This window comes from Aquarana catesbeiana, linkage group LG01 (genome assembly GCF_042186555.1).
Source record: "Aquarana catesbeiana isolate 2022-GZ linkage group LG01, ASM4218655v1, whole genome shotgun sequence".
NCBI lineage: Eukaryota > Metazoa > Chordata > Amphibia > Anura > Ranidae > Aquarana > Aquarana catesbeiana.
Window position 1 is genome coordinate 698,202,126 of NC_133324.1, and position 24,178 is coordinate 698,226,303.

Here is a 24,178-nt window from a genome sequence, read left to right on the forward strand (position 1 = left end):
AGTGCACGTTACTCGCGGTTAAGACGCCACAACGCCGCACTCGTAAGCACGTTCCCTGTTGAGACGCTGGCACCTTCCCAGCGGATGCTCCTCATGCTTGTGAGACGCTGCTGGGACCTGAGAGACGCTGCTGGGAGTGAGAGACAGTACTGGGAAGCGAGAGGCGGCTTCATAGAGGGCTGCACATAGCATACTCAAGTACAAGAGTGGGCACTGTCACTCCTGGATGGCTACCATTACTATTCGCCGGTGAACATTGCTGCTTTTGCCTTCTTAAACTGACAGAAACAAACTAGTAATTTTATTTCTTGATTATTTTAGTATAGTACTAGTACTGAGTCTGACTACGGTATTTAAAATGACTGTGTGTCTGCACTGCAGTACATCTGATCTGACTTGTAGCAAAAAAAATTATATAATTGAACTGACTGAGTGATTAAATATGATTTGAAATGGAATGTAATGGATTGCAAATTGCAAGCTATTTTTTTTTTTAGCTGTTTAGCTATTATGTAGTGTACAGTATAAAATTCATGCGCTTGCTGTTATTGAATGTGTCACTTTGACAGCGTAGTAAAAGTTATACAGTACTGACATGACAGCAAGCGCATTAATTTTTTAAACATGACAGTATGCAATAAATATATATTATATTTCATACATAATATATTAATAATTATATTTATTGCGTACTGTCATGTTTAAAAAATTCATGCGCTTGCTGTCATGTCAGTGTCGTATAACTTATAATACTACGGTGAGACAAAGTGACAAATTTTATTCAATGACAACAAGGTGCATGAAGTATACTATAGAATAGCTCAAAAAAATAAAATAGCATGCAATTGCAATTTGCAATCCATTCCATTTCAAATCAAATTTATTCAGTTCAGTTATATTTTTTTGGTACAAGTCGGATGTACTGCAGTGCAGACATAACTACCTTGCATGCCAAGAGCAGCACCATAAAAAAAAAAAAGGATTGGTTAGTTTTTATTTTATTTTTTAAAGCTGCCTCCTGGGGCTTAGCTTTTAAATTGATTTCGTCCTTTTTTTTACCCCCCTCTCAGATTTCACTCCCACTATAAATCATTCTATGATATTATTCTACGTTACCAGCAAAGATGGACCATGTCTGCAGTGTGGAAATATTTTAAAGTTTCTTATAAAGACCCCAAATTTGCAATCTGTACTCTTTGCTCAACAGAAGTTTCAAGAGGGGGTACAGTGCCAAAGAATTTTTCAACAACAGGTTTGATACACCACCTGAAAACACGTCATCCAGTTCAGCATTCTGATTACAAGAAAACAGTGCCACTTTCAAAAAGTGCCTCAGGCTTAACACCGTCTGTGGCCACAGTGTTTGAAAAGGTAAAAAAATATGCAAGTGACAGTCCCAAAGCTCATGCCATTACAGCTAATATGGTGGTGGAAGCATCTAGTGAAGGAGTTTCGAGGTGTCGCACAGAGGAAAGTGAGAAACGGTCGCATACAAGTGAAGAGGAACACACTCCCTCCATATCTGATATGTTTGAGGAAATTTTACCCAAATGCACCCCAATCCATAGCGGTGCCACAACAAGTGCAGCTACCCAACAGCTGGACATTTATTTAGCTGAACAGCTTATTGTCAGAAGCGACAATCCACTTGAGTACTGGCACATCAACAAACAACGTTTTCCTTTGCTTGCACAGATTGCACGCAGATATTTATCTGCCCCAAGCACCAGTACAGAGAGTAAGAGACTATTCAGTCTAGCATCTCATATTCTTGATGAGAAGAGAAACCATCTCTCCTGTGAGAAAGCTGAACAGCTTTTGTTCTTAAAGCAAAATCTACCACTTTTACTGAAATAGATTTAAAAATCCGTAGCATAGACCAATTCATTTACCATGTTGAACATAGTAAATGAATTGGTATTGGACTGTGCTATTGGACAATTGGAACATACAACATAGTATGACTGACTACCTAGTATGTTCCAATTGTCTAATTGTGCCATTTGTTGGTTGTTCATCATTGTAGTTCTTCTACAGTTTTTTGCACTTCAATTTAAGAGAGAACTCCAGCTTTTGAACTACTGTACCATAGTTTGTTGCTGTTGGGCTAAAGTTAAACTATGTCTCTCCCTAAGCTGTCAGCCCTCTGCATGTGCAAATGCAAAACTGTATGTTCTGTATCTGTGGCTGTCTACATACTACAGTACTATACCGCACTGTGTTCCGGGTATGGGCGGTGACTTCCATAAACACAGACTAGTCTACATTGCTTGCTGTGATTGGCTGAGCACCGCTGCTGTAGACTAGTCTGTGTTCCACTTCCAGGATGTCTCCGCCCATACCCGGGGCCAGAACACAGTGCGGTCTACTGTATGACTAGTATGTATCTAACCCGCAGCTACATACATACACTTTTATATCGCACATCCAGCCGCTGACACCTTTGGGAGAGAACTTGGGGAAAAAAACTACTAGTTCTCATTTAAGTTGAAAGAAAATAATAAAATAAAAATGTTATTGTAGCATAGCAGATAGCACTGTACTATGTTATATATTTACAGAAACTGTGAAACAGAATAACAGCCTTCTGCCATATTTACGTTATGGTTAGTTGAGAGAGTTGTTCTTTAAAGTACATACATAGTTTGTTGAAGTTCTTTTGTTGGGCCAAACTATGTCATTGTCACTCGGCTCTCTCCCTAAGCTGTCAGCCCGCTGCATGTGCAAAACTGTATGTCCTGTATCTGTGGCTGTCTACTCTACATACAGTACTATATACACTATACCGCACTGTGTTCTGGGTATGGGCGGAGACTTCCATAAACACAGACTAGTCTACATTGCTTGCTGTGATTGGCTGAGCACCGCTGCTATAGACTAATCTGTGTTCCAGGATGTCTCAGCCCACACCCAAGGCCGGAACACAGTGTGGTCTACTGTATGACTATGTATGTAACCCGCAGCTACATACATACACTTATCGCACATCCAGCCGCTGAAACCTTAGGGAGAGAGAACTGAATTACTAGTTCTGATGTAAGTTGGAAATTAATAAAATATAAAAAAGTCAGTCTTTGGCATTTTTATATTATTATTATATTAATATTAAATAATTATTATTATATTCATATTATATATTATTATTTTTTTATTTTTTTGTGCCTGTTTTATTCTGTATGGTGGTGCAATGTGCACTGACTGCAGTCTTATTTTATTTTTATCTTCTGTGTCCACTGTCCAATTTTATGTGGGTTACTTTTTATTAAAGTACTTTTTGACATTACTGGATTGTAGTATTCTTTTCTTCATAAAATTAATAATTACGTTGAATATAAATAATAAAACGAATATGAATGTAACACAATTTTGTATATCCAATAATTTTTTTGGGTAATAGATAAAAAAAAAGCCTATTTCGGTTTCGGTGCTGTTTCGGTATCGGTTTCGGTTTTCGGGATCAAGGAAGATTTATTTTCGGTATCGTTTTCGGCCCCAAAAACTCCATTCGGTGCATCCCTAACGGATAGTCCTACATTATAATCTATGCATATCCTGATGCTTTTCCCATTTGCTAAGAAAACTTTGTCTTTTGCACTGTAATCAATGTTTGTGAAAAAAGTTTAATCGATAGTCATGTGGCTTGTTGCTCCTGAGTCTATGCACCAGCCGCATGGCTGGTTCACTGTGTCACTTTAAAGGTGCCACTCCATTATGTGTCTGCAGTTTCTTTTTTGATTGTTTTGTCTCATTCTTTTGTGGATAACTTTAGCTTTTGCTGCTCGGTTATCCAGATAGAACAGTCTTTTTTTAAGTGACCAGTCTTTTTTACAGCGAAAACAGGCTCTGCTTTCCTTGTGGTGCTTTGTGCCTTTGTACATCTTAAGAGCTTTGTATTAATTTTACATATTTTCTTTCCTTCTGTCATATTCATTGATTAATTTCCCTTTGATATATTCCAGTGTCTGCTTGGGTCTGATATCTAAAGCATTTATAAGAGCAGTATATGTCTCTGGAAGGCTGCAGAGGAGCAGGGCAACAATATGGTTATCTTTGATGTCCTCTCCGATGGAACGCAGCTGCTCTATGATTTCTAGCATAGCATTCATGTAGTCACACATTTCCTGGCCTTCTTCTAGTCTTATGTTATATAGCTTTCTTAGCAAAAACAACTTACTGTTCAGGCTTGAATGCTCATGTAGTTTTTGTGATGAAGTCCACATACGGCCTTTGGCCGTTTCCTCTGTTCTTATGTGGATAAGCTGGTCATCTTCTACTGGTAAGCTTATAATTACTTTTGTCTGTCTGTCCTTGCTATCCCAGTCCTCTGTTTCTCCATCTATGTCTTTTTTCAGCACTTGCCACAAGTCATCCTTGGTGAGAAACACTTCCAGTTTAAATGTCCACGGCTGGTAATTGGCATTGTTCAGCTTTGCAATTGCAAACTTCAAACTCTGAACCACTTGTCATGTTTCAGTAGCTTGTATACAGTATTCACTGACTTGCTGTACTCACTGAGTATTCTTTCCAGTACCTCTGGGTGCTACTGGTTTTGCTGGGTGCCTGGGACCCATAACCTATTGTCTGAGTATTGAAATCATGCTTTGGAAGGTTCTTGGAAACAGCAAACGGCTTTACTTTTATGGAGAAATATATTACATGCCTTTTATCATAGAACAGGAAGAGAACAGAAACAAGGAGCATACAAGTACATATTTAGATACATCCTGTTATTACTTTGTACCATAGAACACACACTATCATACTGCAGTGCCACCTGCTGGATAGAAAGGTATAATTCATACACTATGTAGTTCACAGTACTTTATATTACATGTTGTTGTTCTTCCAACAATATGACGTCGTCCCACTCTCGCCATGCTTGCGTGCCTGCAGGGGCATGCAGCGTGGCGACAGGACAAGGACAAGACGCATTCCTAATCCCCCGATGATGCGGCTCTTTACCCAAGTGCTCAGCTGTGTCCAATCACAGCTGATCACATGTAAACAAGGAAATGCCGGTTATTGGCTTTCCTCTCCTAACACTGACAATGTCTGAGATGAGGAAAGCTGATCAGTGGCATTTCCTCACAGGGGAGACCTGCGCAGATAATGAGGGCAGCCCCAACAGTCCCATCAGTGATGCCAGTCATTGCCCATCAGTGATACCAATCAGTGTCCAGCAGCGTTGCCAATCAGCACCTATCAATGATGCCAATCAGTGACCATCAGTGATGCCAATCAGTGCCACCCATCAGTGCTGCCTCTCCATGCCCATCAGTGCCACTTTTCAGTGCTCATCAGTGCTGCCTATCATTGCCCATCAGTACTGCATATCAGTGCCTCCTCATCATTGCCACCTCATTAGTGCCCTTCAGTGCTGTCTCATCAGCGCGCATCAGTGCCACCTCATTAGTGCCCATCAGTGCAGCTTCATCAGCGTACATCAGTGAAGGAGAAAAATTACTTATTTACAAAAATTTTTACCAGAATCTAAGAAAATGTTTTTTTTTTTCAAAATTTTCGGTCTTTTTTAGTTTTTTTAGGCAAAAATAAATAAAATACCCAGTGGCGACTGAATACCAAAATAAAGCTCTATATGTCTAAAAAAAATTGATAAAAATATTGTTTGGGCACAGCATTTCACGACTGTGCAGTTATAATTGAAAGTGCGACAGCGCTGAAAGCTGAAAATTGGCCTGGGCAGGAAGGTGGTAAACATGCTCAGTATTGAAGCGGTTAAACTTATTAATAATTACCTTCCCATTTAAATCTGTAATGTTGTCATTTTATGTCAAACTAAATGCAATATGGCAATTTGGAAGTCTTTGGTACACATTTGGTGTATAGAAAACAATACTAAAGGCCCCATGCACACATCTGAACAAAACAAATTATGTAAAACAACTTTTTATTTTATTACAAATATCCACAGGTAAAACCTTTATGTCCAATACAAAAACAAATAAAATAATAATTAAAGTGGTTCTAAAGGCTCAAGGGTTTTTACCTTCATGAATTCTCTTACAAATTAGCTTCAAAACAAAGTTAAAAAACAAGGTTTTTTTGGATGGCAGCCGCCAAAGGGCGTGTATCCCGGGGGGGCTGTGACAGAACAACATTTGGCTTGATGTATAAAAGAACAAGTCAATGTGATAACAATAATTATTATTTTTGCAACTTGAATTAAAAGATTTTGTTGCTCAGCGGTAGTAAAATGATAGCAGCACTAAATAAAGATGATTTTTATAATCACATTAATGCATTTTACGGGTATTATCCATACTCAAATGTTAACTCAAAGGAGGGTAAGTTTGGGTGGGGCGGAGAAGGATTAATGAAAAGGCTTTACTACTCTCATTTTCATCATTACCTACTTACCTTTCCAAAAGAAAATGCTGTTGCGGACTTCCTCCAGTGCTGTTCAATTCACCAAAAGCTTAGGCATTTGGTCACATGATCTGAGCTGAAAGCGGATCAGCTGTCTTCTCTTCAATGCTCCCTTGTTAACAGAGATCAAAGATGACCCTGTGCCTAGGCATTCAGGCATGTGACCAGCATTGGAGATCAAAGATGACCCTGTGCCTAGGCATTCAGGCATGTGACCAGCATTGGAGATCAAAGATGACCCTGTGCCTAGTCATTCAGGCATGTGACCAGCATTGGAGATCAAAGATGACCCTGTGCCTAGGCATTCAGGCATGTGACCAGCATTGGAGATCAAAGATGACCCTGTGCCTAGGCATTCAGGCATGTGACCAGCATTGGAGTAGCATATTCCCTCCTCTTTTGTTCTTCATTTATGACCATGGCTGTAAAACAGGGGTAAAAGAAAATTCTGTAAGTAACAAAACTAAATATTACACTTGATGTAGAAAAGGAAAAATCTGTGTGATAAAAATAATTACTATTTTTGCAGCTTGAGTTAAAAGATTTTGTTGCTCAGTGGCAGTAAAATGATGGCAGCGGGAAATAATGATGATTTATATAATCACATCAATAATGCATTTTACAGGTATTACTCATACTCCTGCTAACTTAAAGTGTATCTATGGTCAAACTGTAAAGACGTATATTTATTTCCACATTTTATTTCAGTTATTTCTAGCCTACTCTGAATAATCTTAAGGTTTGTAAAGTTACTTTGTGAAGTTCCCCACTCATACTTCCATAGTTCCTTGAATTCTGTGGCACATATTCACTATGCCCTGTGAGTAGGCGGAGTTAGTGTAGAAAGCACTGCTTGCAAGCAGCAAGGTACCATGGGATATGTAGTCCTTAGAAACTGAAAGTAAACAGCATAGGTAAAGCTGCAAACCATGCAGGGGATCCAGGAAGTTCTGGAAAGAGATGACCAGTTGGAAGCCAGCACTCACAATAGAAAAGATTTTTTTTCAATGAAAGTGATACTAAAGTCTCTTTTTTTTTTTTTTCATTTAAAAGTACCAAACATGTTATATTTACTGGCTCTTTGTAATGGTTTTGTACAGAGCAGCCTAGATTCTTCTCTTCCCGGGTCCCTCGCCGGCATTCCTGGCCCATCCCTCCTGCCGAGTTCCCCAACAGCAAGCAGCTTGCTATGGGGGCACCTGAGCTGAGCCGCTGCTCTGTGTGTCCATTTAGACACGGAGCCACGGTTTGAGCCCGCCCCCTCACTCTCCTTATTGGCTCACTGACTTTGATTGACAGCCATGGTGCCATGCTGCTGTCTCAGCCAATGAGGAGGGAGAGTCGAGATTCTCCTGCAACATCGATGGATCGAGATGGGGCTTAGATAAGTATTAGGGGGGCTGCTGCATACAGAAGGTTTTCTTTTTTTTATCTTAATGCATTCTGACTTTACAACCACTTTAAGCTTATGTTGGACTGTCAAAAATAACTTTTGCTTGTATTGCTATTACAGTGCTGATGTTATTAAATGAAAGTGTATGCTGTAGCCATAGAACTTCTTTAAAAGGAGTGATGAAAATCATGTGTTGGTCAAATTGCCAAAACCTTAGGCGTTTGGTCACGTGAGGTTAACTGACAGGGCGGATCAGCTAGTCTCCTCTTCAATCCTCCCTTGTTAACAGAGATCAAAGATGACCGGGTGGCTAGACATTCAAATATGTGACCAGCACCGGAGTAGCATATCCTCTCTTCTTTTACTCTTTATTTACTGTATTTTAACGACCATGGCTCTAAAACATGTGTAAATCAAAAGGAAAATTCTAACACTAGCAGAACTAAATATTAAGCTGGATGTATAAAAAGAAAAATTTGTGTGATAACAATAATTCTTATTTTTGCAACTTGAGTTGAAACGATTTTTCTGCTCAGCTGCAGACAACTGAAGTAAAATGATAGCAACAGGAAACAATAATGATTTATCTAATGAAATCATTAATGAATTTTACAGGTATTACGTGCATCAGCTTTGTCAGCTGGGATAATGAAACAGTCATGCACTGTTTTATTTGCTAGCTGCATGCTTTGTCAGAGGGCTAGAGCACTTGTTTTAAAATGGAACCTTCACATACTCTCATATGACCCTAGAGAGGATTGTTGCTTTCTCTCCGATAACAATTCAGTCCATTCATATCAGTTTTTTTAGTTTATGTGAAATATGGAATATGTGGAGTGAAAAGGTTGGCCTCCGTTCATTTATTTAGCAGCAGCCTCTGGCAAATCTCCAGGCTGATATGCATAACAAAAACTAAAGCATACAAAAGACATTTTAGGCCTCTGGAGAGTTTGCTAAACATGTTTGGCAATCTGTCATTGGACAGTTTACACTTTTTCCTACACCAAATCACATATTTATTTGTTTGACTCATGCAACATGTCAACTTTTATCTGATCAGACTATAGTCACATATTCCTCAGGAGAGGCTAGGCCCAGTTTTGAGTGCTTGGCATGAGAGTTATTCCAAGATTGAAAGATGAAAGCTTTTTAATCATTTTTGTTGTCACATTTCATGTTTCTTTTGGCATCATTATACTATTTTGCTTCAGTTTAAAGTTTACAGCAAAAGTATTACATCTACCAACTGCCATGTTTTCATGGGACAGCCCCGGTTTTTCAGAGGGTTCAAACTAATGCTAGGTCGGGGCTGTGTAACTGGGGTGTTTCTTTTGAGGCCCGTGAGGCCTTGGCTCCAGCTTCAGCTAGTACACATGATCAGGGCTTTTTTTCTTTGACAATAGGTGCAGGAAGTCCCCTTTTCTGAGTCACCCCTTTTCCCCGCCCCTACCCACCTCCGAGCACCATCCCTTGGTTCCATCCCCTACCCACCTCCCAGTACCGCCCATTTACACAATACACAACCAAGTATCATTTTGTGGTGCTAGTTAATTTGTATGGAATTTGGTAATGATATCAAGAAAATCAGCAAAATAGATCCCATTTGACCAACAACAATAGATCCCCCTAACAACAATGTACCACCCACAACAAAATCCCCCCCCCCCAGCAATAATAGACTCCCGGCAGCATCAACAGATCTCCGCACAGCCAGCATTAATAGACACTTTGGCAGCCATCAACAATAGACCCCTCCCCCAACAGTAGATCTCCTTCAGCAACAACTGACCCCCCAGCAACATAAGACCCACCCCTAGCAACAATAGGTCCCCCACCAGCAAAAATAGACCTCCTTCAGAAACAATAGACCCCCCTGCAAAAATAGATCCCCTCCAGCTAGAATAGATCCCCCAGCAGTGAGCATCAATACCCTGCAGCACACCCCAGCACAACTTGCCATTACATAAGTCAGTCCAGGAGGTGCCGGAACTGCGTTCCCCTGCGTTCCCGCTGAAAAAACGCCCTGCACATGACGCACAATGACAATGAGATGCAAAGTACTGGAATGCTCTCTGCACAGATTACCCCACCTGACAGGGACAGTATAGTTCTGGCTGGACCTTATTGGAAAAAGTGAAATAGATAAAACAAGAAGTTTCCAGGAAGTAACCACTCAACAACAATAGAGTTTGGTGATTTTTACTCCCTCTGAACACCAGTGAAGAAAGGGTTGTTTTTGCATCTACTGCAATGCATACCAGAAAAGTTGGGGTGGTGGTGGGAGTATTGCTGACACTACAACTGAAACCAGTGAAGGGAGGGACTGGAAGCGCTGGGTTTTACCCCCTGTCCAAGCTGCTCGAGTTCCTGCCAACCTAGGTATTATTTAGCTTTTGCACCTGTGGGTTAAGCCTCGTACACACTGGCAGAATGTCAGGAGACATTTGCCGGTTCAAAAAAAACGCTCGACATTCTGACCGTGTGTATGTCGGTCTGTCGGACATGCATGCTGGAAAACCAGCAGCCAACCGACTCAGCCAATGGCAGAGAGCGCTGATCGGAGAGCCCCCCTGCCCCAAAGCACCCATGTTGAGGGCATGTGGCCTAGTATAGTGCAGAAGGGGCGCTCACTCGTCCCCCCCCTTTCCTAAACTGCCAGGCTGCATGCCTGGAGAAGGGTCTGAGCTGAAAGGACGGATCAGCCGTCTTCTCTTCAATGCTCCCTTGTTAACAGAAATCAATGATGACCCTGTGCCTAGGCATTCAGGCATGTGACCAGCATTGTTCTTACACGTATTGTCTGGCGTACACCTTCCCCTTTTTAAACAGGAGATTATACTGTCCTGTTCTTAAGTAGAGGACATTTTTATTTATTTCCTCACTTTAACATAATACAACATGGTATTTAAGGTTTAGTATCCACTTGGACAATGTATTATTGTAACAGATTAAAACATCTTTTAATTAAACATCCATAATGACCCAGTGACTTTTACAATAACGAATATGAGACTTTTTGTTTTGTGTAATTCTAGAGATGCTTATAATTTGCTGTTATGATTTTTGTAGTCGATTTTTCGACACGATTGGTTACATATCTACTATATGCACAGCTTTTGTCCCTATTTACACAGGAGGGTCCCTGTGTATACCCTGCATGTCTTCTCTCATGTGACTGTATTTTGGATTTTTTTACGTTCTACAATAAAGATGTTTTTTCTTCAGAGTGCGGATATCCAGGAACTTTCTTATCTTCACCTGGAGAAGGGTCTGGTAGAGATTTTCGGGGGACCCCACGCAGTTTAAAAAAAAAAAAAATTTTTGTGATAGCTGATCGGTTGTTAAGGGTGCTGTGGCCTGCTTCCCGGCCCAGCTCCTTAACAACCAGCTTATACTGCGCCCTGATTGATCAAAGCTTTGCCCAAACAGCGTGCAAAATGCACTATGCAGCACACCGTGCATTACAGGGTGTTCGGCGGGGGGAATACCTGCCAAACAACCTGCAAATTCGGATGTTCCTTGAATGGGGTGGACAGCCAATGTTCGGCCCAAACTGATGCTCGGGTTGAACCGTTCGCCCTACTCTAGATATTATTGTTGTCACTGTTGCTGACACCAATGAAGGGAGGGATTATTGTTGCTGCCACTGTTGCTAACACCAATGAAGGGAGGCGTTATTATTGCTGCCTCTATTGCTGATATCAATGAAGGGAGGAATTATTATTCCTGCCAATTTCACTGACACCAGTATAGGGAGGGGTAATTATTCCTGCCACTGTTACTGACACCAATAAGGGGAGGGGTTATTATTGGTGACACTGACACCAATGAAAGGAGGAGTTATTAATGTTAGCTCTGACACCAAGGAAGGGAAGGGTTATTATTGATGACACTACTATTGTAACCAGTGAAGAGTGGGATTGTTATCATTGACACTGTCTCTGACACCAGGGAAGGGAGATGTTATTATTGCTGCCACTGTCACCAATGAAGGAGGGGTTTATTATTGCTGACACTATCTCTGACACCACATGTTATTGTTTCTGCCACTGTCACTGACACCAATAAAGGGAGGGGTTCTTTTTTTACCACTGTCATTTTCTCTGACACCAATGAAGGTCTCACTGACACTGATGAAAGGAGGGGTTATTATTGGTGACACTGTCACTGATACCAGTGGAATGATGCCATTGACACCAATAAATACAGGGGTTATTATCCATGCCACTGTCACTGACACCAATGAACAAATGTCCTCATTTGAAGATTTCACCCCCATTACTGTTCTGGTGACAACTTAAAATTTTGGATCTTACCTTACTTTCTTTATCAGTTATTCTGGTCTCTGGGACAAATAGAGGGCACATTTTCCCATCAGGGACACAAAGAACAATACAAAATGGATAAATGTTCTTTCCTTTCCCTACTCCATCAAAAACAAATAAAAAATAAATGGCTTTAGATAAATGTTGCCTTTCTCTTAAGCCTAATATACACAGGCTGAATATAGGGCAGCATCGACTGGTTCAATAGAAACTGTCCGACATTTGGCCCACCAGTCGAAAGGTGCATGACCAGAAAGATCTGCCGATCCGCTCTCGATGACCGGAGTGTTCTGGCGGGGGGCCATCCTCCTGTCAGAACACAATAGAACAGCAGGGGAGATTGCTATACTAACGTCGGATTGTTAGTACAGTGGTTCCTCCTGAGCTGTCAGTTTTCTTTCGTTCAGCCCTGCTGGGTTGAACGAAAAAAAAGAACTACTAGTGTGTATTAGGCTTAAGGAAGACTGCAGGCCCTGGGTGAAAAGCCATTCAAAGTTTGACAGTTATTTCTAAGCAGTTTCCTGACCGTATGCCTGATAACACATAATGTCTCCTAAGTGTGTATATAGTATCATATAGTAAAGCCATGCAGAAGATAAAAAAAAAAGGCTTAGGAGCAATAGTATAAATTCAGACAACTGGCAGCAGCTGCCATACCTCACGGGACCTCAGTTGTCATACCTCAGTCACTCCTGACTATTATTGCCAAAAAGCATCCTCACAAATACCAAATAACACTAAGTAAAAGTGTAAATACAATTATTTGTATGAGAATGCTCACAAAATTATCTTAAAGTAAGACTAAACATTATGATTTTTGCAAAAGACTATTTATGATTGCTTTTCTTTGGGTTTATGAAAAGAATGGTGCCAGTGAGAGAAAGGTCTACCTTGGTCTGCCTGCCACCAGTACTTGGACATATGGAAAGCTGAGCAATGGAAATTAGGCAATTTTTTTTAACAAATTAGACCACATGGTCCAGTAGCACATTTTTTGATAAGTATAAATTTCCATGCAGATTTTCAAAGGTGGGATTTACCTGCAGTGGGCATGGTTTTCAAAATATACCATTCTGGAAGTCATGGTACTGTCATTTTAAATGATGTCTCCTTACGGAGACTTTAAGGAGAAAAAGTTTTTCTTTAGTTATATCCATGAGACTTTCTAAATTGTTGCAATTGCAACAGGGTTCCTATTGGGGTAATGGAAAGATAATTACAATACAACCTTGAAAAAATAATTATATAATAAAAGAATTCATTATTTCATCTATGTGTCGCCATTCATGGCTGAAATACCACAGACCCATCCTGACATTTGTAACCTTAATGGCTTCCATTTTGCTGGGCACTAGAGAGAGTTGAAGGCTGGAAAAATCTTTTGTAATGTAAAATGATTCACTCCGAAATCTTACATTTTGCTGCATTATCATTCACTGCTGTAAACATTTCAGGTTATTTTAATCTGTTTTTCACAATTGTGCATTTATTTTAGGCATGGGCAGCATCTGGTTCTGTTACTTTCTGGCATCGGAAATGCGTTTATGGTGAGTACAGGAACACAGAAATATACAAACATTTGAAATGGTTACAGATAAAAAAAAAATATCGAAAGCAATCATGTTTATGAAAACAAAGAAGCGTATTGGTACTGACATCTCCACCTGGCATTATCACACTGTGGATATCATAAGAAAGACTGATTTATAATCACTTGTGAACTACTAGTTCCCTAAAACTGGGATCTGCCATCTCTGAATAAGTGCTGCTTGGAGGGAGGTAATTCAAAGGGACATTAGCACAGTGTGCTGCTCGTTCATGGGGTGAAACAATGATCATCCCCGCTCACTTTTAACACCTCCTTCCCACGGGCAAAAAACAGTCATGAGATGTATTCAGGTCACACATATTTATAAACTGCAAGACTCATATGCAATTCATAGCACAGTCACTGTTAAGTATATGGAAGAAAGGTATTAAAAATATTAATCCCTTGTGCCGCTGAAGCCAGGAGCACATCGCCAAGTGCTAATTGTGTGTTTCCTACAACACTGATGTGGTTCTGTGGGTAATTCATTAGCTGCACTGTATATCCCAAAAAAAGAGGTTAATTACCTTCAGATAACACATAGTGTCTGGAAGCATGATGTTTATGCTGCAGAATTGTAATCTTCCACTCTGATTTTACTAATGAAACAAAGCGCTGTTTCTAAATGAGTAATACATTAACGTAATGGGCTATTCATATCATCTGGACAATCTTTTTTCTTTCTTATTTTGCATATTATACCGCAGAGGTCCTTGGGCTTTGTCAGCTCATAAGCCAAATTCAACAACAAGAGACCGTTAGGCATACTAAACATAATTATGTATGGGCAGATTGGCTTGCTTGCAGCCACTCTGAGCAATATGATAAATAATAAAAAAAAAATATGTATGGACATGAAATAGACACAAGCATAAGGCAATGACTTATGGAATATCAGTTGGTTGGAATGGAACATGGTAGGGAAATTCCTAACGGCACTGAGCATGTTGCCCGAGATGAGCTTTTTAGATGGCCAGTCTTCAGGAGATATGTATGTTGCATGGAAAGACCAATATTTGAGAATTAATTCCTGATGAATGTATGTAGGCAGCTTCAGAGCTTCTGTAAACAGGCCTTTGGTTAATAGCAGTATGTTTTAAGTGCCCCTTAGATCATTTTACTGGCCTATGACAATTAATTTGCATTTCAGTTCCTCAAAAAGTAGCTTCAAGCTCAGCCTTTCCCAACCTTTTGAATATGGATGGACCCTTGATATTACTTCCACAACTCTGAAAATCCCTGCTAATAACTACGATGTCTACAGCTCAGGCTAAATTAGCGCTAGCAGTGAGTTGAGAGATAAGAATGAATAAGAGAGTAAGAAATGTGATGTACAGTACTTAGTGTATGTGACACCCATTAATGCTCTATGTAACAAAATTGTTTTCAGTAACAATAATGAAAGTAATACTAAAGTCTCATTTTTTAAAATTAAAAATAGCAAATATGTTATACTTGCCTGTCCTGTGCAGTAGATTTGCACAGAGCAGCCCAGATCCTCCTCTTCTTGGGTCTCTCTTCAGCTCTCCTGGCCCCTTTCTCCTGTTGAGTGCCCCCACAGCAAGCAGTTGCTATGGGGGCACCCGAGCCAAGCCACAGCTCCCTGTGTCCATTCAGACATGGAGCCGTGGCCCGGACCTGCCCACTTTCTCTTCTAATTGGCCGACAGACTTTGACACCAGTGAGAGCCAATGGCACCATGCTGCTGTCTCAGCCAATGACGAGGGGAGTCCCAGGCAGCTAAGACGCTCCTACAACATCGCTGGATCTGGATGGGGCTCAGGTATGTATTAGAGGGGATGGGGGGCGGCGGCTGCTGCACACAGAAGACCTTTTATCCTAATGCATAGAATGCATTAAGATAAAAAAAACCTTCTGCCTTTACAATCACTTTAAATGATTAACTCCTTCTCGCCAGCATATATGCAGCCTCACAGAAGTGGGTCTCAGCCATGGGGCCACGTGCAGTATATGCGTACATGTGTTTGTGCTGAGATCGCGCTGCACAGCGCACTCTCTGCACAGCTTTAGGTCTTGTACTAATGATTGAAAGGTGAGAATCTCGTTTCCTAAATACAATTAATGCTGTGATAAACTGTGACTGGCAGTGCTGTGAGACAGATGCAGTGATGTTTGTTTTATCCTCTGTCATGAAGGGATCAATAATAATAATGATACTAATGTTAAGAAGAAAGTGATAATTGTAGAATTCCCTTACATTGATGGTCAGTGGGGAAATACCCCACTTAGGGCTTATTTGGACTTGTGGATTGAAGGCAATAAAAAAAAGTATAGTTGAGCTTCAATTTTAGTGCTCCCGACTGCCCACCACTTAAGCTGCAAAGGCAGCATATGTAGGGTGTTCACCTGCTGTGGTCATGATGCTTTGCTTCATGTCTGCAGAAAAAACTATTGCTGCTGCTGTATTCAGCAGGCTGTACCGCTATTGATTGCGACCCATTCAAGTGAATGGGGAAGTGCTGCAACCATGTGCAATGCATGTGATGCTGTCTCCTAACCACCTGTCAAACACCTCTGAAAAAATGATCTGAATGAGAAGTGGAAAACTTGCTGCAGACTTAAATGTAGCTTTACCCCCATAGGGGCTGCTGAAAGTTGTGGCCCACCTGTCACCCTGCCCAGCCCGGCGTTCACTTCCCAGTCACTTTTGAGACAATGAACAGTCCAGATGATTTGTTGTTTTATTGAGGGAATAGAACTTGGATGGGTAAGAGAATTTATGGGCTGCCCAGTGGAACAAACAATTGGTTGATTGTATATCAATCAGTTGGGACACCTCTATACACTTGGCTACTACAGTCTGCTCCAGCACAACTCTTGCTTGCAGACTGTTAGGGTCGGTTCACACTGGGACGACTTGGGATCCGACTTGTACGCCCTCAAGTCGCCCCAAGTCGCCCCAGAAAGAGATTCACATTTAAGTGAATGGGAGCGTCTTAATAGACACTACTGAAGTCGCTCTGACTTCAGAGCGTACTCCCTGTACTACTTGGATCCGACTTGGTAGGCGACCTGTACCATAGAAATCAATGGAAGTCGCCTCCAAGTCGGATCTCTCTCTCAAAGTCAAGCGACTTTGCAGGGAAAACCCCTCCCTCCCAGAGAGCTGATTGTCCTGTGATTGGCCACAGCCAAAGTCGCCTGTCCTTGAAGTCGCGTTGTAATTTGCTAAAGTCGTGCTGAAGTCGCGCCGAAGTCGCGTTGAAGCCGCGTTGAAGTCACCGTGCAAAGTAGCGTTAAAGTCGTGTTGCCCCTGTGTGAATCGAGCCTTACTCTCTCTCTCTCTCTCTCTCTCTCTCTCTCCAGCACATCTCTTACTTCTCAGGCACAGCTAGCACATGGTTAGGCCTGACAGTGACTCAGCCAGGCCTTAGTAACCACCATTTGCAGACAGGGACCGCGGGCCCCTTTAATGTAGCAAAAATAGAAATAGGAAGTCTTTAGTGCTAGCTGTCCTAGGTGGACTACTGCTCCCAGTAAGCCCTATTCAGGCCCTGCCAGTCCTCCTGGCTGCAGCTGCCTGTCTCCACTGCCCGTGACATTGCAATCCTCACTGGCTCCACAACCAGCTCTGACTGTTTCCTCTCAGTCCTCTCTGGCATGCCTCTCTAGTCCTCCTGATAGCACATATCACTCACCAGCCCTCCTGGCTGGAAACCGGTGGTTCCCTCCTGAAGACTTGCCTGGCAGTACTAGCTCCTGCTGTCCTCTATGACCCCTCTCTGTGGCTCCTGTTCAGATCCTCCATGAGTTCTTGAAGGACCTTGTCAGTTAAAGCGACGTAGTGCAGAATCGCAAAAAACGCTCTGGTCTTTGGGCAACCAAATGGTCCGGGGCTGAAGTGGTTAAAGAACCCCTATCAACCTCTGGAGGAACCCTAGGGATCCATGGAATGCTGATTGGCAAAAAAACGTTTTGGCCACTTTTGAATTGTGTCCGGGTACTTTAAGTTGTTTTGGAGCTTGTACTGAGAAAATACATGCAATTACTGACCTTTCCTTCTGAAAATTAGTTGCTTGGCTGCCATACTGATTCAATGGCTTCAACACTTTCTGAGTCACTGACTGACCCACAACAAGTATGCAGGCCAGGAGTTCCAATTTAATTTGCTGCATACTTATTTGCTATCAGGGCTTTTTTTCTCAAACAATAGGTGCTGGAACTTAACCACGACCCCACAAAGCCTCTTCCCCCACACACAACCTCCAAATCACATCAAATAGTGGGTGTGTTCAGTCAAATTTCACGAAAACAGTAGGAGGGTCTTAAAGGGGCATTACATAACAGGATTGCATTACATACAGAGTGCAGACCTGTCACTTGTAAACACAGAAACCAGACTTCTGTGTTTACAAGTGATTGTGGTGAGCAGGCACCAAAGGGTCTGAGCCAGAGGTGGTGGAACTGAGTTCCACCAAAGTTCCCCCTGAAAAAAAGCCCTGTTTGCTATAGTGAATCTTGAAGTATGGTTTGCAATGGCAGCCTACAGTTTTCTCAGTATTGATTTCTTTTAAAAAGCTAGAAGAACAATAGGATAGGCACTGCTAGTGTTTGTTCTTCAGTTTTGTGCTGCAACTAAAGCTCAACTCCAAGCCAAATTTTTTTTTGTCTGTGACCTCAATGAGAAGATTTACCCCCTCAGGACATGAAGTAAAGGAAAATCTCCCCAGTTGGGAAGAGTATGAACCTCTGTCGGGTTCTTTTACTGTTTGTATCTTTCTAGATGACAACCACTCACCTAATTTCTTGCCCTGCTTTCACAGGCTGTTGGAAGGACAGGAAGCAAGGTGAGATCACCCCATTGAGCCCACAGACAGCAAAAAAAAATAATATGAATTTACTCTTTCCAAGTCTATGCAAAAAAGAAAGTCTAGCCTATATTACAAACATAAAAATCAGTACACTTACATTAAAGCTCCATGAACACTATAAGCTAAAAAATGCCAGAAAAACGCTGGATGAAAAACGCTCAAAATAACGTTTTTGTGCCAGCTTTTAGCAGCAGTTAGGAGCTTTCAGCTTTTTTCTGCTGGCAAATCGATGTCAAAAATGCAAAAAAATAGGTTTTTTTTCTGCTCCTAGAAGTGGAAGCTTCAAAAACACTTCTAGATTAAAATAGTGTGCATGGATACATAGGATAACACTATTTGCTTCAAGAAGCAAATTTATTTAAGCTAGTGTGCATGGAGCCTTAGTATGATATATATCCCTTGTGCTGAATCTTTCTGGTTTAGGAGAAACTTTTGACTTAAAGAGGAGCTCCACCTTAAAAAAATTTTTTAAACGCCAGCAGCTACAAATACTGCAGCTACTGACTTTTAATAAATGGACGCTTACCTGTCCCAGGGTCCAGCGATGTCGGCAGCCAAAGCCGATCGATCGCTCGTCTCTCGGCTGCCCCCGCCGCCATCCTCGATCAGGGAATCAGGAAGTGAAGCGTTGTGGCTTCACTGCCCGGTTCCCTACTGCGCATGCACGAGTCGCGCTGCGTGTCTTCACTGATCCCCGTTGTGTTCTGGGAACTGTGTGTTTCCCAGAACACAACAGGGGGGGGGGGGGGGGGCGGTTATCTGCGGCTATTCTGCGGCTATCTAAGCCCGGAAGTGGGTGCAGATACCTGTATTAGAGAGGTATCTGCACCCCCCTGAAAGGTGCCAATCGTCGCACCGGAGGGGAGGAGGAATCCGATCAGCGGAAGTTCCACTTTAGGGTAGAACTCCGCTTTAATTGCTCCCATAACCCCCACCCCCACAGCTATAATTTTCTGGTGCCACTTTGCTATTCCTAGAAGCCATACTACAGCTTCTATGAATCATACTATTCACACACGAAGTGAAGAGCTTATCACAAAAAACATAATGTACAATAAATTATAAAAATAAATAAAGAAAAAAGTCTGTCATTTCCAAGAAAGAATCCATGCTTGAGCGTTAGAAAAAAATAGGGAACAGCAGTGATGAGGTGAGGCAGCCTACCGGCCAGAAGAGGTGGGCTATAAACTCATACTTTGAACCTGGAGTAAAGAGCCTCTCACAGGAGGGGAATAGAAATCAAGAGACAAGGGAGGGAAGTGAACAAACTACCTCTGAAGGACAACAAATGCCTGTAACTGCTCCAGATTGCTGGCATAATACAAGAATATGAATAAGCCACAAAAAGGTAAGAGAGTGAATTGAAGGTACACAACGAAGTAACCCAGCATCATGACTCTGTGCCTTTTGTACTTGGTTTATCTAGTTGTAAACAGTTAAGCCCCGTACACACGATCGGACTTTCCAACAACAAAACTGTGGACTTTTGTTTGAAGGATGTTGGCTCCAACTTGTCTTGAATACACACGGTCACACAAATGTTGGCCAACAATTACGAACGTGGGAACGTGGTGAAGTACAAGGCGTACGACGAGCTGAGAAAAAGGAAGTTCAATAGCCAGTGCGGTTTCTTCTGCTTGATTCCGAGCATGCGTGAACTTTTGTGCATCAGACTTGTGCACACACGATTGGAAATTCTGACAACAAAGTTTTGTTGGTGGAAAATTTGAGAACCTGCTATCAAACATTTGTTGGCGGAAAGTTCGACAGCAAATGTTCGATGGAGCATACACACGGTTGGACTTTTAGCCAACAAGCTCACATCCAACATTTGTTCTCAGAAAATCCGATTGTGTGTACGGGGCATTACTGTTGAAGTGAGTACATACATTACGGATTTGTTTGGGGTTCATACCCTAAAGCGCTACTGGCTTTTTATTTGTTTGAAAGCCAAATAGTTCCAGTAAGCACCCAACCACATTTTCATCTCCATTGGACTTCTGGGTTGTCTTTTCTTTCCCGGGAGCTTGCCCTTCTGGATTTGTGGGTGTTTTTTCTTCTCTGATCATCGAAAACACTTTGTGTACACTTGTGGACACTTTCCTGAATTATTTAAATGTTTTCTAATGCTCAAGCATGGATTGTTTCTTGGAAATGACAGACTTTTTTTTTCTATATTTACTTTTATAATTTATTGAACAATATGTTTTTTGTGATAAGCGCTGCACTTTGGGTTTGTATGTGCTAACCTGTGCCAGTAGCTGTCCTTTTTTCTTTTTACTTTGTAATCAAACAGAGCTATAAATCCAACGCAGAATTTCACATGTTTATATATGAATCATGTATATGGAGGGGAGGCGCTATCAATTACCCACCTGTCCCGGTGCCATTCATAGAAGCTGTAGTACGGCTTTTATGAATGGCAAAGTAGGCAGAAAGGGCAGGCATTGTCAAGCTCTCTTGATGAGAGCTCCTGACAGCCATTCAGTTGTAACCCCAGCCGCACCTGGTAGGAAAGACAAAACATTTCTCCTAAACCAAGAATCAGCACAAGGGACACATCATACTAAATGTAATTTATGTCCCTTGTATTGATTTTTATGTTTGCGATTTAAACTAAACTTAGGCCTTATACCGTGTACACACGGACGGACTTTTCCGCCGGACTGGAACTAATCTGTCGGACAATCCGATTGTGTGTGGGCTTCATCAGACCTCCAGCTGACTTTTCCTGTCGAAAATCAGACGGACTTTAGATTTAAAACATGTTTCAAATCTTTCCGACGGACCCGAGTCTGATCGAAAAATCCGTTCGTCTGTATGCTAGTCCGACGAACAAAAAAGGACGCTAGGGCAGCTATTGGTTACTGGCTATGAACTTCCTTAAGCTAGTCCGGTCGTACGTCATCACGTGCAAACGACTGGACTTTTGAACAGACTTTAGGGCTTTCGAACGGACTTTAGTCTGTTCGTGTGTGGGCAAGTCCGGTCGTTCGCAAGTCCGTCGTAACTCCGTCGAAAGTCCGTCAGAAAGACTGTCGGAGTTTTGATGCTCAAAAGTCCGCCCGTGTGTACACGGCATTAATGTCAGCTCTGTAAACTTTACACAAATTCATGTTAAATTGAGTTATTCTACACACCTGCTTGATATAATGTGCTACTATACTTGTATGTGAAGCTAAATGTATTCCTTTGTGCCTATATCATATGCCTCATCCAAAGGACAAATGATTTATATTTTTTCTTTGCAGATATAGAGCTAATTAAATGGTGCATGTATCTCTTTTGTGATATGCCTTACAGTCAGAAATAGATACATAGATAATGTTATTGAGAGCTGGGGTTTGGGACTGAATACCTGAATTATATGGAACATGACTATCAGAGAAAAGGAAGGGAGGTGATATTGTTGTCATGTTGGCTAACTTCTCAAGGTCATAGTTTTAATTGGATTGATAATAATATCCAGAATAATTTTCATTATCACATTTGGATGTCTGCGTGGTGCTGTCATTTGGCATACTACATATCAGCTCTTTATTCTTATTTTGTTTGCTGCTGAAGACGGTACATGTCTCTAATTATTTATGCTGCACCCTGCCACATATATCTTGTTAATAATGGCCCATTTGCTAGAATAACACTACAAAATCTTCAAATCCCTTGCAAATTGGTTTCACAGATTTTCTTCAATCAAATTAATCAAACAGCCACCTAAATAGTGAACCTGACACACATCATATAGATTTTTTTTTTTTCCATAGATCCAAGGACCTGTTTTAAATATCTGAACTCCCCCCTCCCGTCCACCCTCAGGGCACATCATGTTTTGAATAATGGAGTAATTTATTCTGCATACTATATTATAGGATATGTAATGGAGCTTGTCTCCAACTAAAGTATTTCTTTAATATGTGGGAATAACGTTTCCCATTGCCCAGAAGAATATTAATACTTTGTTTTTTTTTGATTAGGCAGAAGGTTTAGGGCAAATAGCTGATCAATATGCAGTGCAAATGCTGCTAAACACCCAACACAATGCATTTGTTACAGATGTTATTGTTTAGAGTTGGCAGTAAGATGAATTTAACTCGCTTGTAGTCAACCAGTCACATAAATTCAGCTAGAATGTTTGCTTAAAATTCAATTGAAGTCACAGAAATATAAATAGATATGCAGCCATATAGATATTTATAACCACCATTTTCAGTCTTATCTCTTGTTTCCTGGGGAGCAGTGTATCCAAATATGATTGGTAGAAATCAGTACTTAGTAACAGAACTGGTATGACACGCCCCCTCTCCTCCTCTGCAATACAAATTGGTGCGAGGACATGTGATGAGGGGTGTGGCTGTTACTCAGCTATGCCAGCAGAGAACGACCAATTGGGAGGGCAGGAATCAGCATTTTCACTGGTGGGGTTTCAAAATGACTAAAACATAAAAAAGTTCTTTGGTTTTTGCTTTAGATGAACTCATTTATGAAATAATTTAAAAATGGCAATATAACGTAAGCTCACTGATGTTTAAAAGAAACTCTAATCATTTATGTATAAAAAATGCTTATGATGTCTCCAGAAAAAAAAAAAAAATCAGCCTTCATTGTGTAAGCAATGCATGTGACAGTTTGGCCATCTAGAGGCCCAACTCTATTCAATACATTTGACTTTATTTTGGATACAATTGGGAAGGATTAGAGCTTCTGTCAGGTTTTTATTACCACCTGTATCTATCCTTATTGGAGAGATCTTCCCTCAATTTCTGTTGGGACAGGAGGTGATGGGATATCTCTCCAAAGGGGACATAAAACAAAACCATATCCCTAAGAGAGTGGAAAACAATTTCGACAATGTTGCTCTCTGTGCTTTCTGTTTTGGTTGACGAGCTATTTCTCTGCGGTTGTCTCAGAAAAAGCAAATGAGGAAAAATTACCCAAATAGAGTCATAGAAAGAAATAAAAACCTGAGGGAGTTTTGTATTCCTCCGCTCTCCAAGATTTAGCTTTTTACCAAGCAATGAGAAGGTGTTACCAAGGAATAATAGGCTGTGAGCATGCTTGGATTGACAATAGGAGGTTTTCAAGGCATATTAGAAAAGTTTTGTGGCTATCAACAATCATTTATTTTTCTTTAGAAATAGATAACTGCACTTTGCAAGCGCATGCAGCTAGCTCCTACTTTATATAGCTCTCTGTACTATACTCTCAACATAATGTAATTAAGGAGGCACAGATACAAAGACAAAGGGGGTTATTTACAAAAGGCAAATCCACTTTGTACTACAAGTGCACTTGGAAGTGCAGTCACTGTAAATCTGAGGGGAAAATCTGAAATGAATGGAAGCTCTGCTGATTTTATCATACAATCATGTGCAAGCTAAAATGCTGTTTTTTATTTTCCTTACATGTCCCCCTCGGATTTATAGCGACTGCACTTCCAAGTGCACTTGTAGTGCAAAGTGGATTTGCCTTTCGTAAATAACCCCCAATGTTTGCATTTTAACCTCTGCCATTGCAAAGAAAGCAGATGCATTTTATTTACTTGAATAACTTGCCACTGCTGCTCACCTGCTCTTTAAAAGAATCTAAATGCTGGGAAGCAGAGGTGGACATTCTTATCATGTGACCACTGTGATTGGCTGCCACAGTGGAAATC

The 24,178-nt window shown here is 41.1% G+C and overlaps 1 protein-coding gene across 1 annotated transcript in view; it reads left to right on the forward strand.

Moving 5' to 3' along the window:
• Positions 1 to 24,178, forward strand: part of LOC141127583 (UPF0462 protein C4orf33 homolog) — a 120,046-nt gene that overhangs the window by 13,532 nt on the left and 82,336 nt on the right. Inside the window, exon 5 of the mRNA XM_073614189.1 lies at positions 13,601 to 13,652. Coding sequence (XP_073470290.1) covers positions 13,601 to 13,652 — 52 coding nt within the window. The remainder of the gene's footprint in view (positions 1 to 13,600; positions 13,653 to 24,178) is intronic.